This window comes from Zonotrichia albicollis, chromosome 10, assembly GCF_047830755.1.
Source record: "Zonotrichia albicollis isolate bZonAlb1 chromosome 10, bZonAlb1.hap1, whole genome shotgun sequence".
NCBI classification, from domain to species: Eukaryota; Metazoa; Chordata; class Aves; order Passeriformes; family Passerellidae; genus Zonotrichia; species Zonotrichia albicollis.
In genome coordinates this window covers 16,611,654-16,627,269 of record NC_133828.1, presented here as the reverse complement: position 1 = coordinate 16,627,269, position 15,616 = coordinate 16,611,654, and the positions used below count along the sequence as shown (strand labels likewise).

Here is a 15,616-nt window from a genome sequence, read left to right as displayed (position 1 = left end):
CTGAGTGGTTGTGCTCCCTCCCACTGGATTTGCCACGAATGAAAATTAATCCGATGGGTAATTTTTCCACAAGAAAAAAATGCCCAAATTTTAAGGTTAAACCAGTTTAGTAGGATCATGTGTGGACAATAATTCTGTAATGCTATAATAAACCTAAGTAAGAACTATAATAAACCTGAGTAAGAACATCCACACAGTATTTTTCACTGGCTTAACTAAATTTGTTAAAATACAATTTAGCTTAATTTCATCTTCCTTACAGAGACACAGCAGGTTTTTACCTGCAAACAGCATCTCCTTGTCTGGGTTGAGATTGCACATACCCATTTTGCTGCTCTGAGTGCATGACAGCATTTTAGCAGTTATTACTGAGCTTGGCTAAGACCTACATTTTCTATTCAGTAAGCTAGGTGAGTCCCTCTGTTAGGATGTGTAATTATTTCCTCTATGCTTCTCTTTAATTATGTTCTTGAAACACTGTGGTAATGCTCTGTAGGGTGTATTTTACACATGTATGTAGATCAGAATGTATCTGAAACTTTGCTCCATTAATCTTTTAGGTCCATTTCTGCTCAAAAGTGCAATCTTAATTCTGAAGATCATAGGGGCTCACTAAGGTTTCAGGAGGTTTAGAATAATTCACATCTCTAATTCAACGATTTATGGTGAGCTGTCAGTGCAGTTCCCTTATTACATGCCACGGCTGGACTGGGACAGGAGAAAAAATGTTCTAGAAAGAAGAGGTGCGTGATTTAACATCACAAACATTTCTGAGGGAGAGGAGTATGACTTTTGTGATCAGCAGCTGTGTCATGTGCTAAATGACTGTGTTAATATGTAAGTCTGTTTACCTGCTCAGACTCCCACAGTTGCATTCACCACTGGTACAAGGAACTCTGGTGGAGTTACACCCACTCATGGCAGCAGTGAATTTGGCCCAGAGGCCCTATTCCAGTGCCATCAAAACACTGACGCTGAAGCCAAGCTTTTCTGGAGTACATTTTTTAAAAATACCACCCTCTTTTGTTTTTGTTGGTTTTTTTGTTGTTTTTTTTTTTTTTTTCCCAAAGGTGTTGCAGTTTACTTTGGAGCCTAAATGACTTGATTAAAAGTCCAATTTGAATCTCCATCTAAATCATATTGAACACATTTCTGTCAGCATTTTCAACAATGAAATGGACTACAATTAGACATTTGTATTTGACACATGCCTAAAATTAACTTTTTTGCTTCCCCCAGGTAAAAACTGCAGCTTATTGCAGGAAATGGATGTTATCCAGAAGCAGGATGAAAACTGTTACTGCTATGTGCAAAACAGAACCATGCACTTACAGTACCTGTGGTCAACCATCCAGGTGAGAGGCTGTTCTGGAATCAGTCAGTACATTTCATGTGAGCTTTTCCCAGCCAGTTAGCAGGATCAGGGCAGCAGCTCTATGGAATTAAATAGCTGGGACCATGATAAAAGTGTAGCATTATGAGTCTTCAGTTGGGATGCAGTGAGGTTTCGTCTCTGGCTTAGAGTGTGATGGTGCCACAAAAACATTAATTTAGAATTGTGTATTATTTTCTTGCATGCTCTGTTGATGAATCACTGTTAACCTCGGCAACAAATGCTTTTGCCTATCACCAACTGCATTTATGGAACTTCTAAATCTGAGGACCACATGCAGTTCTGTGGCTCTCACCAGAGCACACCAAAGTGTAGGAACCAAAGGCTCGTTAGATTGTCACTAATGAGCAAACAGCAGCAGCAGTGTGTTGTTCTCCTGAGTTAGCAGAGGGTCATCTTACAAGACACACATTTAGAGATTTGATTGAAGCAAATAAAAATCCCTTCAACAGCTAAAGGAGTGAGCTAACCATCTCCATAGTTCCTTTTCTTTCCTGAGAAGTATGTCTCCAGACAAAGGAAGGAAATAGTTTCATTTTGGCTCTGTTGGAGGACTGTTCTCTCAGGTATCCGAAAGTGGAACATCTCTTTGTTCCCAGGACTGTTTTCCTCAGGATTATGTTGCAGGTGTTTTTATGAATGGTAGCAGACTCCAGGTAGTAGAACCCTCCATCAGTCCCACAAACTTTCCTTGAGTCAGTGTTTAAAAGCAGGAAGTTCAGATTTTTTCCACAACAAACTGCTTGCTGACACATTGTCTCCTTTCCCAGTGCAAACCTGGTTTATTATCCGTTGCATCACTTTTTTGCACATAGATCTTTGTTGTCTAGCAGGCCCTGATGAATGTATCAGAATCCTCAGGAAAATCACCTCAGCTTAGAAGATGGACAAGATCTTTTATCAGTTTGGTGGGGGAGGGCACTGGGAACCAGCAAAAAAACCCAAAATACCCAACAGGAATGTGCTTCTATTTGAATTTCTGGTTATGCTATCTTTCATTTTCCTCATCCCTCTTATGTCCCCAACATAAGAGACAACCGTGATCTCAATGATTCTTTATAATGCAACATGAAGATTGCATTATAAAGAAGAGCAAATCAAATTTGTTACAGTTCAGGAGGGGAAGGAGGAAGGGTATGAACATTCACAAAACAAACTGTGGTCAGTCAGATGTTACTAGCTTTGTTAGAAATCTGTGTGTGGGCAAGTGTCACAGTAAAACCAAACCCACTGTGCTTCTGGATGGACTGAGGCCCCTCCACTGAACTGTGCTGCCAGTGAGTTCTCTGAATTATCTTATGAGATACTAATTGTAAACAATTAATCTTTGCTTAATACAAATAACCAATACTAAACAATTAATACTGATTTTCATTACCACATGCATGGCTGATATGCAGTATAATTCACCAAACCCCACAGTGACTCTGAGCTGCTTCTCTGTGTTTTCTGTTCTTTGTTTCTAGATAAAAGTTAACAGCAGAGAAAGATTCCGGTTTGAGCCTATTTCAGAAAAAAACAACTGCCGGAATTCAGAAACTGTTTTTGAGTTTGTTGCATGTGCTGTTCAAATCCTCTGGAAGCCAGAGACATGTACAGAAACTTTTCTGAGCATAAAACAATATGGAGAGGACATTTGTTTCAAAATCCAGCCCTTCAAAATTGAACCATACGTTGTGAGGGTGAAAAGAGAAAGTAAGTACCAAATCTTTGAGTTCAGGTTTCAGATGGCTTGGTATTGCCAGTGCTACTGAATGTACCATCTCTTCTGTAAGAAGCTTGGGACTTTTCTATTGATATTTTATATAATCAGCATTTCAGACTGAATTACTCTAAAGTCAATTTCTATTTCTTTCCCCCCTTTTTAGTGCTAGATGGAAAGCTCTTGTTTTTGTTTGTAGCTGGAATTTTTCTATTCCATTTTGCAAACAGCCTGAGCAGGTGAGTACTGGCTGCTTTTGACCTTCTTTCCCAAAGCTTGTGCATCTTTGGTCTGTTTTCTAAGCTAAAGAGGCAGTTCTTTGGGAAAGTGAAATAAGAAACTGAATATATATTGAAAACTTCCTCTTACCATTTGTGTTTGGACAGATTGTGACATATCTTGGAGTGCCTAACGCTGTTTATCAATCAGCTGTGTTAGGGTTTTTGTATCCAAGCTCCCTGCACTGGGGGACACCAAGACAATCAATCTTCAGTGGGCAAGTGTGTGGATCAGAAAAGTCCTTTTTCCCTTTTGTAGACCACTGAGGATAGCTGAATGCTAAACAATGCTGATTATTAAGGATGCTTTTGCCTCCACCTTTGTGCCAGCCTTTCTTCTGATGCACATTTTTTATAGCATGTAAGGGAGGATACTCAGTTGTTACAGCAAAATATGTGCCCACAACTTCAAAGCAAAGTGAGTCACAAAATAATTGTCAGGAGGCACCTCTGAAACAAGCAGAGCAGCAATAGGTTTTATAGCATTAACTCTGAATTAAGAAGATGGAATTTATAAATGCATATGCTTAGGAGAAAAAACTTGTGGGTTTGTGGGGGGTTTTCTGCATTTTAAATTAAAACTTCTCTTGCAGTGCAGAACCATATTGGTTATTTCATTTTCTTCTGTGTACTAGAGAATAGAAGGTCAATGCAATCAGAAGTAGTGTGAGCTTTAAAAAACCCCAGCTCAGTCTCTTAACCTGTAACAACTCCAGTGACCTTAAGCATCTGTTGGGAATTTTTCCTTACACAGATTTAATAGCTGAACTGGGCCTGCTTACTGTATAACTACAACTCTAACTTACAGCTGATTTAAGTTCTTACTGAACATCATTGCTGTTTGTACAAATGTTGGCATCTTAACCAATTACAAATGATACTTCTCACCATATTCTCTGTTGTTCTCTTTACAGGAGTGCCAAGTTCTTTTACCTTTCTGGAGTAATACTGGGTGTTCTTGCTCTGCTAGTCTTTGTCCTGTTGACACTTAAAAGGTTTATTCCAAGGGTAAATCTACATTTATAAAATAAAATAATAGTAATCATCATAACACAAGAAGTGACAGTACAGAGCCAGATTCTGACCTTGTTCTGGTTTTGTGGCCAGGTAACTGCACTGAAATGACTGCAGGATTGCTTCAATCAAGTAAATAGAGTTAGGTCAGAGTCAAGTTCTATTTAGCTTCCTCCTGAGTTTAAACTGAACAGGCATTGGTGATGTGCAAGAAGAGTTCATTCTGAAACAAATTATTTTCATTGAACTGGAGCTAAACTTACCTTTGAATCTATGAATCAATTTAAATAAAAATACAGTGGCAGCTGAGACAGATTCTCTTCCATTCACCAAAGACAATTCATTGTAAGGCAGATGGGAATTTTTCCTTTAGTTTTATAAAGCCTGTGCATTCCCATAATATTGCTGAGATATATTAATTGGGAACACATGCCAGTAGGGTTATACTGTGACATTGGGACAGGATACACAAAAACAGGGATGCAGTTGCTCTCCTTGGAATTGATACTGTGTTGTTGTAGCATGCAGAGGACTGTGCAGTGGAAGTCTCAAACCCTGTAGGTCTAAAGAATTTCATATCTGTTTTTACCTGTGAATTCCTTTGGAAACAATGGTCTTGATTCTGGCTAAATTTTTTTAATGTAGTTTTTTTTCACTTTTTTTTTTTTTTTTTTTAATTTCTAGCACAGTACCTTCTGGATTTTAATGAGTGGCTCCTGGATGGTCTCTCTCTATTTTATTTACTGCTTCAAAGAGAATATACAGTGGTTGTGGTCTGAACACAAAATCTACCTGTTGGGTAAGAAAATTACCAAGAAATGTGCTGCAGATTTTGGTTTAATTTAGTGGTCAGATGAATACCTGCCCATAAAAAAAGAAAATCAAGTGACTCATATAGAGCTCTATTTTCTCCTAAGCCACAGATGTTGAAATATTCTAAAGGTTCCTAATCCACTCAAATGAATGTTTACTCACATTGTATCATTGAATACAGAGTTTGATGTAGAGGACTAGTTCTAAGAGCAGATTTTGCTTGCATTATTTGTTCATTTATTTGCTGTTGTTACATACTTTTCCTGTAAGAGCAAAAGGGCAGCTCCTCTGGTTTGCAGCTTGCTGGATGTGGGAAATGGATGCACACTTTGGGAATGGGATGTGGCTGCAGGGGCTGACAGACCTATTGATCTGGCACCTGCCTCAGCATTGTCATGTGAGGAGAATTCATGTGCAGCCCACAGCATTGGCTAAAAGCTGTTCAGAGATAACCTTGTGAACTCTTGGCACACTTTGGAAATAGAAAGCACATAAAACATCATGCAGTTACCTGTAACACAACACAGGAATCAGCAGGCTACACTTCACAGCAGCTGCCAGCTTTGGGAAGCAAAGTAAAGGTTCTAGGGGTAGTTTGCATCTTTTTCTCCATGTCCTTTTCTGTCCCTACAGGGTATTTTCTGGCTGTGGGGATTACCAGCTTTGCCATTAGCTATCAGCATGGGCCACTGACCACGGAGCTCAGCATAACCTTGTTCACATGGACACTCCAATTAACAGCCTTTGTCCTCATCTACTTTGGAGTCACCATCCCTCAAGTTGCATATGCAGTCATAGCAGTCAGCCTCTGCTCCAAAGGCCTCTGTTACCCCCTGGGTGCTGCCTGTCACATTGCCAGGTCTGTGTCTGTTTGTGAATGTCCAAATCCTGAGAGAACCAGGAAATACTGGAAGCTGATCATGAAAAAAACCCTTCACTTATACCACATATACACCAATAATGGTGCATATATGGAATTTCTAGTACTAGTTCAAAATTTTGCCAAATGTAAAACTGCCTTAGGAAAGGTTTAAGGTCCACAGGCACAGAAGTGATTGATTTTCCACTTGGCAGTTTTAAGCACGAGTTTTGTTCTGTGGATAATGGAGAAGTGTGACTGTGTTCTTAAGGACAAATGTAGCACCTTCTAGTCCACAGCATATGGCAACCAGAACATTTCTGTTTGATTGATGAGACTGCAGCAGTACTGCCTTGGTTTGATGTGTAGTGAGAGAAGCTGCAGGGAACTCATATGGAATCCTAGAGATAAAACACTGATCCCTCACCAAGGATGCAGCTGTTCAAAAGTGACAGTCCTTGGAGGTTGAAGAGAGTTCAGAGACTAAAATCACATGTCCACAAAATAGCATTCTCCATGATTTTAGTCTTTCTCCTTGTCATTCATAGAAGCAATCTGTCAGAACTAGGGAGATACTCCTCAGCATTCCTAGAGGCCCATTTACATTTTGGAATGGAACAGGAACTGCCTGCAGTAGGTAGACCTTAACTTGCTGAGTGTGTGCAGTAGCAATACAGGAACAACGTGTTTGCTCATCCTTGAATTTGAAGTATGCTTTAGCACAAGTGCAATGCTCAAATGAAGATTCTAAAATGCCTTGCCAATTGACATCTGTTTTTTACCTTCAGGGATGGATGGCATCCAGCTTCAGAGTCTTTAGTACAGACTGTTCCATAGCTGTGGACTCTGCTGAACCGCAGAGAAGTAGGAAGAGGCAAAGGCTACAACTGGCATAACCAAAATCATAAAAAACAAATAATTTGGGTTTCGTTTTTTTTTTTTTTTAATACAGACTGTTTACTTTTGAAAAACATACTGCTTTAGTCTTTATCTTCTCATTTTACATGCTGAAGTATGAAGTGGCCTGAATTGAAGCGTTTTTATTTTAGGTAGAATTTGTCATTTGTTGTAGACCAATTTTTGCCTGCAGCTGAGGAGCAACAGCTGTTTCAAAAGCAACATGTAAGATCAGCACCTGTTGTAAACAGGTTCAGAATGCTCTGGAATCAGTATGAAGTGGCCACAAGTTTTACTCTGAAACACTGTAGTTTATTCTTCATGTAGTTCTTTCTTTTTGGTTTTTATGAACTGATGCTTCTATAAAGAAATACAGCTCTACAAGTGATCTCTCTTAGGGGAATGAAAAGGGCTTTTGAATTTTTCTGTTTCAAAATCCTTAAGTCACAGCACCAAACTGTGAGGCCACGATGCCAGATACACAGTTCAGAGCAGCAAATATATCAAAATAATTTAAAGTCTTGCAGTATTTATTGTTGAGAACAGTGAATCTCACTGAGCCAGCAAGATCCTTCACCATTTGACCTAAACAACTACTACAGTTCTCTGCTTTAAAGGGATAAAAGAAGGGAAGTTAAATGCTGCTGATGTTGGAGCAGGTGTTTTTATACAGAGCTGAAAGTTTTGTGGGCATCCAGCCCTTGCTTATCTTAACTCATCACAACATTTAAATTGAAAGCAGTTGACAGAAGGAAACAGAACATGGCACACTTTCTAATTTATATCTAATTATATTATACATCACTACGCAGCAGCTAAAAAACCATCAGATTGTAAACATTTTGGCCTCAGACTACTCAGTTTTGTAATTCAGAGCAAGATTTAAGAGAAGCTAGCTAGTAAACAACATGAACAACTCACAACAGGCTTAGAGCATTGCTTATCTTTGATGTAACATATGCAGACTGAGTTTTGATTCAGCCCATGTCTCTGCACAGACACATTTTGCATTTTGCACCTTAAAATGGCTGAGCAAGCAGCCATCTCTTTAATTCTGTGAGATTCTAGTCCATGCATACACAATAAGGACCTGATCTAAAGCTCATCTGAAGCTCATTAAATATCATGTGAAATTCTAAAGCTTTGGTTAAGACCTAGGGTAAACAGGCTAGCAAACATTACATACCTTGCCCTCAAATGTAAGAATGCAGCTTGTTCTCTTAAAAGGGTAGAGGTGACTAATGCATTTTAATAGCAGGTATAGAGAAAAAGGCAGATAATTACATGGCAGAAGACTTTATAAATACTGCTTATTTTCATTTTGTTCTAGAAAAATGAAGCATCACTTTAAATCAAAAAAATTGGTGTTTAAATACCTTACTGAAGAGGAGTATCGAGAACAAGGTGAGAGTGAAACGATCCGAGCTCTGGAGGAGCTGCGCTCGTTCTGCAGGAGCCCTGACTTCCCATCATGGATAGCTGTATCCAAACTCCAGGCGCCACACAGGTAAGAAACCTTGGCTTCTCTAAAACAGGAAACACATTGCACACCTGAACACACTGCAGACCTAAATGCCACTGCAGGTACTGTTCCAGGTGTGTTTGTCTTGCATGTCCCGCTCAGGACCACAGCCACACCTCTCGAGGGGATTACTCGCTGGTGGCATTGAATTTCTGTTTGTTCCTCCCTGACCACAAATTACTCTTGGGAATTTGCAGACCTTCACAGCTGATTCATGGTCACAGAACTTACAGGCTTCCTGCAGTGCCTCTGTAAGCCCTTGTAGTGACCCCTGGTACCTCTCTAACCAGTGAAATTGCCCTGGTTTTAGAACAGTGCCCTTTTCTGTGGTGTAAAACTGGGGCACAGTGAAGATACATACTCAAATATTACCTATAGTAAGCTCTCCAACTGCAAATCTGCGGAGTCAGGGAATCCTATTATTGAAGTATCACTATCTAAGACTAAGTATACAGAGAAAGAAATCAATACCTGCAACGAGCAAGTAGAACAGGTAGAAGAGCTGTGCCATGTATAGCTTAAGAGATAAAACTAAGACAAATATAGGTCAGGAAGGGTCAAGCAAGCAAAGCCAGAAACCCTGTAGAGTATAAAATTAATCATAACAGTGTATTCCCATCAAAACAAAAACTTGAAGAGATCAGAAGCAGAGTTTCATATATTAGCCAGCCACAAAGACTTAGTCCTTGCCACAGAACCAAGTGTCACTATTTTAAAGGAACCCCAGTCAGTTTGGAATTTATTCAGTAACAAGTTAAACCCAGTTTCAGAACCTTCATCTTCCTTGGACTGGCACGCAGACAGCCTCTCTGCCAGGTTTTTTAGATTTACTGTTAAACAGTCTTACTTTCTAAGCTGCTTGCCTTCTTTAGAATGATGGAGAGGGAAAAAAGTGAAAGCTTAGTCTTGTATTGTAGAACTAAATACCACCAAACGTACAAAACAACTTGTGACACACATATTTTCTAGCCATCATTTCATTAATAGAGTTGTTACAGACTGTTCACTGGTTGTGAAAAGGGAAATAAAAAGGAGAACCAACAGCAATTCAATTTGGAGAACTCCTCCCAGCTCCCATTAAGCATCAGACTGTGGTTCATCCCAAGGCAAACTGTTCCCCATTTAGACTAACAGAGCTTCCAAGAACAGTGAGGTGACGACATTCATCTCACAGAAATGTTAAGTCTGAAATGTAAATTATTGATCAGTTTACCAGAACTCCAGAATGTAGCTGCATTTCCTTTTTCATACATTTCTCTGATGCTGTCGACACTTACCCAGGTGTCAGAACTGCCGTCTGTTCCCACACGCTTGCCAGAAACCTCCAGCTCCGTTCTCTCTCCTCAATGGAGTTGCCCACTGAAAGGGAGATTTGTGGGGGATTGCAGTAAAGGGACAGTGCTAAGTTCATGCTTTCTTCTGGCATTTACTTGGAGCAGCTGCAGAATTCCCAGTCTGCAGCTCCAGCTTCACTAGAGGCAGGAATTCTTTGGGAAGACTTGAGCTCAGCTTGCCCACAGTGCACACACAGCACCAGCAACAAGGCGACTACATACAACATAGGAGTGCAGAATTTTCAATTTTTCCTTTCATTAGCAATATCAACACACCTGAATTCTTGCAGCCTTTGTCTCAAATATGCTACAGCTTTAATTTATTTTTAGAAGCTAAAGTACCAACTACCCCACTGTACAAATGCTTAGTCTGGATTATCCTGCAAGTACTGACAAGATGTGAAAACGAAGTTAGATCTTCTTGCTTAGTCACAAGACCTTGCAGATGGTTTGTAGAAGAGCAAAAGTTACTTCTACAGAAATACTGAAAAGATGAGCTGGGAAAACCAATCTTTGTGGCTGTTGCCATCCGTTATTGGAACTTCCCCTCATCTGCACTGCCCGTGGGGATGTCCTTACAACACTCCTTCCTAAATTGCAATACCCCTAGAATTTACAGTATTTCTTCCTTTAATTTCTCAGTTGGTAACTTCTCCCTTTCAAAATTGGTCAGGTTTGCAGCTTTTGTTCTGGGATCTCCTCATGTCTCAGCTGCAGAAACAAAGGCACACGATGAGCAGTATGGCATTGGGAGCTTCTTCCTGGAAGAGCAGCTCTTTGAGACAAGGGCACAGTTTGAGCAAGATGAGCCAGCCGATTCTGTCCATGAAGAAGATGAGGAGAATGAAAATGAAATGCATTCACAAATTCCATTTCCATATGCTACTGAGCTGCTCTGAGCTTTGAGAAATAACAAGACGACAGAAAACACACTTCTCCTAGAAAGAGAGGATACAGAACGAGAACTCACACTTGGCCTTCTCTTGTGGTTGCTGGTGGACAAAGAAGGATCTTTGAAAAAAACTCTTTCTTGTATCACCAATGTCACCTGATTACCATAGAGGCTGTTCAAGTGAAGAGGAATCTCATGCTATGAGTATTTTCACTAGGGAAACAAACATTGTGTATTTCCAAGGCAAGTACTGGAGACAGCCTGTCCACCAGGATGCCTTCTTTTACCAAGAACACTACCTCTAGTAAACACAGAATCTGTTTTGGCCCTTTCCATCAAGTCCTCTGTGCTGAGCACTAGAGGGAGGAAAAGCCATTTTTAATACTCTCCTTTTTACTCAGTACCCTCTGTGTCAAGACTTCTGATAATGCATTTAGAGTGTTGATAAACTGTGTTTCTTGTTTGTGAGACTTTTATAGAGAGTTGATGCAGCTGAACGAGGTTTGTTTCCCCTTCTGGCTGGGCTGGTCTGTTAGCTTCATCCTGTCTCTGCCTTTAGTTTTAAGATCCCCTTGCTCCTCAGAATGCTGCCTGATTTTTCACCCTCTGCCCATATTATTCCATTCTTGACCTCTGCTGTAGTTACACTGCATTTTGTTCTCTCCAAGTCTTTGTTTATTTACATACTTTCTTCCCTCTTGTACAGATCTTCTGCTAAACCTTTCTCTAGCCCTCTGCTTTTCCACCTCTGACAGTGGTTTGGGAGAGGTTTTCCATCCCTAAATATTTTTGCTATTGCCTTCAGTTTCAGCATCAGCTTACCTCAGGCAGGTGCTGCTGTCTATTCCAGGCCTCTGCAGAGCTCCAAAAAGGCCACAAAGGCTGAGGCTGTTTCAGCTGCTATTAGCAGAGCCAGAGTGCTGTTGTGAGCCTGGAACTGGGAATGCAGATAACTCACACAGAGCTCCACTGGCCTCAGAGTACTCAGTAGTTTGTTCACTGAGTAAGAAGCAGAAAATCATTGCTGGAAAACAATGAGGGTAAAATCTGTCTTTTACCTTCCCTTTCTCAGCTGTCTGTGGGGCTTCTCACAGGAGAAGTGGGGAGGACAAGAAAGAAATTTAGGCGGTCATTTGTCTTTCAGCTTATGTGTTACACAGTCCTAGGCTAGGGAGTAGTGTGTGTACCTCAGTTCACCCACCTGAAGAAGTAATTTCTTTCTTTTGTTCTTTAGACTATCTTTCCCTGTATTCTTCTGTTCTCACTCTGCTGTTTTCCTTTACTGTCTTACAAACTGCAGAAGACAAAAGACCATTAATTCTGATTAATTCACCATCTGATCTCACAAAGCCACTGGGAACTGTGAGCAATGGGGAGCAGTTGGTGCTCAAGAAAGGCATGTCAGACTGGATCTATGTGCTTTAACAGGGCTGTCTGTCCTTTGTGACATGCCTAGTGGTGCAGCATGACTTCAGCAGTGCAGGTGCTGTCCTGGGTTCTCCTTGTCCATCGCTGCAGCAGGGACAGAACCTGTTACCTCCAATGGTGCTAAGAAGTGTGGCCATACCATAATCCAAGAGCTCCTCTGTGTAACAAAGGACTCAGAGTTGGTGCTTGAAAGCTTTAAAGCCTTACTGATGTGGTCTTTTCTCCTTTATATTGCTTCAGCTTAAAGGAAACACTTCCATTTTACAGTAAAGAGACACTTAACATCCTTTAGGTGCCATAAAATTTGAAGTACCTATGCAGAATGTAAAGCATGTTTAGCAGAGAAAAGCCATGTCAAGCAGGTGATCCGAAGTGCACTTGCTGTTAAATGAAGAACATTCAAAAATAGAGCAAGGGCTCTGTTTAGGAAGGCTGCTAGCAGCAAGACTCACCTTTGGCTGGTGCTACCAAATCCACAGCTAAATTGCCACCCACACTTGGGAAGTCAGGTTTGGCTTGGGGGCCTCTGGCACTAGCAACGAGCACTTGTGAAAACAGAGGAAGGCCTCATTATCTTGGCTGGTTTGGGAGAAGGGTGCAAACTCCCCCTGAACTATGACCATAGATCAAATCAGATTTATTTTATCTTTGTGTCACCATCATGAAAATGGAGTAATAAAAGCATTACGGATTAGGCAAAGGATACTCAAAGAAATGTCTTAATGTTTTTTGCATGTTTTGAAATACAGGGTTTTTTCAGTGTACTTCATAGCTAGCCAAGAACCCCATCCAAGCAATTTGAGGCCAAGGAAGAGAATCAGATTTGTTTGAGCTTAAACAGGTTTTTGAATGTCCTCTCTTTAGTGAGGTAGTGATGATTACCCTCCCATAATATGGAGGCATGTAAATACATAAGATGTATTTACATACAATGGCCCAGATTATACATTAAGGTAGTATTTTACCTAAGCAATATGTTAAATGGAAAAGCCCCACCCCCCACCTTAGTTTAGGTAATTACATGTTTTAGAAGAATACCAGGTACACCTACTTCAACAAGGAAAAAAGTTAAAAAGCAATAAAAATTAAATAAAGATCAACTCACACTGTATGTAGTTGTGAGATCCATTGTTTGGCAGGGATAGGTAAATGCTATCCAAAATAGAGCAGGAAACTATTAAATACATGCAAAACAGAATGGCAGCAACAGGAGAAAGATGATGGCTACCTTAGTGAGTAGCTAATAGTGACCTTAAAAATCCTCCCAAGCCTGTTCCAACACTGAAAGGGTTTCACAAACAAGACCCACCAAAAGCAGCTGCTGTCACTGGAGCCCTGTTCACTTGCACAGTGTTCCTGTGATATGTGGAGATGACACAGCCTTACTGAAACACAATTGTCAAGTACTGTTGTTTTGGTTTTCAGCTAGAAAATCTAGGAACAGAATCTAGGCATTAATCCATTGCCCTAACTCTTACAAAAGCCTTTCTCCCTTAACAAAAGATGTTACATTTTTCCGTGTTCTCTGCAGTGTTCACAGTGATGCCCTGCACTCTTTTCACCCTGACCAGTTTACAGTGCACAGTGGTTTGTGTCCCTTACAGCCCCTGCACCCCACAGAAGGGAACCGGTGCCTACAGTCAGATTTTGTTATCAAATACTATTTTAACACAGTGCAAGAGTAGTTCCCAGGCTCTTGGTTCAGCATCCTCCAGTGACTTTAGTAAAAGGTCATTATCACTGAATTATTTTCACTTCAGGTTGGTTATGTTCACTGCTGACTCTAATATGAACAAATAAAATAAAAGTTCATGTTGATACTATTAAATATGTTATGGATATTTTATATTTCTTACCACAGTTTTTACAGTTTCACAAATATCAAAATCCAGGTGTACATGTCCATTTTGCAACATAGAATGACTATACAATTCCAAAAAGAGCAGGCATTTCAAATACACAATTCTGAAGTGTAAACACAGTGTACAAGCTCTTTACTTCACAATCCAGGTGCTATGCAGTAGCAGCTGAGGTAACACCATACAGCATGAACTCAACAAATGGTTGGTTAGCCTCAAGATGATTTTTAGCATCCTTCTGTCCTGTCACCTGTTCAGTCTTTAGTTCTCCCCCAAGTTATACAAACATACAATAAATACATTTCTGATTTTAAAGGACACTTAGACAAGTCATGAGGATTTATGTGAGTACAGTACATTTAAGTTCAAGTGCAAAAAAAGTAACTAGTGGCTAGTCATTGATGTTTCTTTTTATTGTCTATGGTGTTGGTCCCAGGCACTGCCAGAACGTGGGTTGTTCTAAAAGCACAGCTAAAGCACAGCTACGGGACACCCCTTCAGTCAAGCTAAAAGTTGTCAAAGTGGGTAAACCTGTGCACCCCCTTTCCTGCTCAGCTGCTGCCACCTTCCTCTCCCTTACTGGGCTCCTGCTGGCCTTGCCTCTGCTCAGCTCAGCCCCCCACGGAAGGCCTCGTACCTCACACACATCTCACTTCCAGGAGGGCAGCTGAGCAGCGCTCCCTCAGTCCCAGGGGAGCAGAGTGCTCAGCATCTCCCAGGAACAAGCTGCTCATCTAACAGCATGGGCCAAAACACTGTCCTGACAATCCCCTGACTCTTCCCTGAGCCCGAGGATTTCCCTCCAGCAGCAATTTTCACTATGCACCAGCACAAGCTGGCTGCAGACAGTATTTAGAAGCATGACAAAACATAATCCAAAGTCCTCCAGTGTCTTGACATTGGGCAAAGTAACTTCCTAAACATACTGCAATTGAGTTACATTTGCTTCCTCCTGAGAATCTCACTCTACTTGATTTCTGCATCCACTACTTTGCCCCTATAATCCTAAACATTTAAGATTTTTAGGTGATTCCTCCCTACCCCCCCCACCTTCCCTAGGCACTTAAAGCTTACTTTTTTCTTAATAAATAACCATAATAACTACACTGCATTAAATAAACCCCTGTATAGATGAGGAAATAAAAAACCCAAAAAGATCACTGATCAATCTCAGGCTGTGCAATCTAGATCAAAGACTCCTGTCTCAATATAACATCAAACCTAAAATTACCCAAATGCACACAACCTTATGCCCACCTGCAGGGCTGCAAGCACAGAGGGTAACTTCTTCAGAAGCTTTCCTCCAGCTTTTGTGTTGCACTAAAACACCAGTTCAAAACCTTTGCTTTGCAGAAATAAACTTCCATCTCAAATAGCTGAACATTAGCTTCAAAAACATATTATTTGAATATGCATATGGTTTACTTCATCCCTCACCATGATATTAAGATACATTTTCTTAAGCTACTCTGTTTCTGAGAAATCTTTGCAGAGATACTTTCATGACATTGCTAGAATTATTAGATCTGGTATTTTCTGATAGACTATTCAGGGAAATTCAGTGTCTCTCAAAAAAAGTAATTTAATTTTGATTTGGGAATAAGTTTAAAGAAAAAAAAAATGAT

General features: G+C 40.4%; 1 protein-coding gene across 3 annotated transcripts in view; it reads left to right on the top strand.

Annotated features, from left to right (window-relative positions):
• The window catches only part of NEMP2 (nuclear envelope integral membrane protein 2), a 33,954-nt gene that overhangs the window by 1,523 nt on the left and 16,815 nt on the right, over positions 1 to 15,616 (top strand). For 2 of the 3 annotated variants that reach the window (XM_074548186.1, XM_074548185.1), the window contains exons 2-8: positions 1,240 to 1,355; positions 2,860 to 3,088; positions 3,262 to 3,334; positions 4,288 to 4,381; positions 5,072 to 5,186; positions 5,834 to 6,059; positions 8,287 to 8,463. In XM_074548186.1, the coding sequence (XP_074404287.1) occupies positions 1,240 to 1,355; positions 2,860 to 3,088; positions 3,262 to 3,334; positions 4,288 to 4,381; positions 5,072 to 5,186; positions 5,834 to 6,059; positions 8,287 to 8,463 (1,030 nt within the window). Of the gene's footprint in view, positions 1 to 1,239; positions 1,356 to 2,859; positions 3,089 to 3,261; positions 3,335 to 4,287; positions 4,382 to 5,071; positions 5,187 to 5,833; positions 6,060 to 8,286; positions 8,464 to 10,485; positions 15,554 to 15,616 lie in introns of those variants that run through there. The other variant, XM_005492771.4, reaches the window with a different exon arrangement.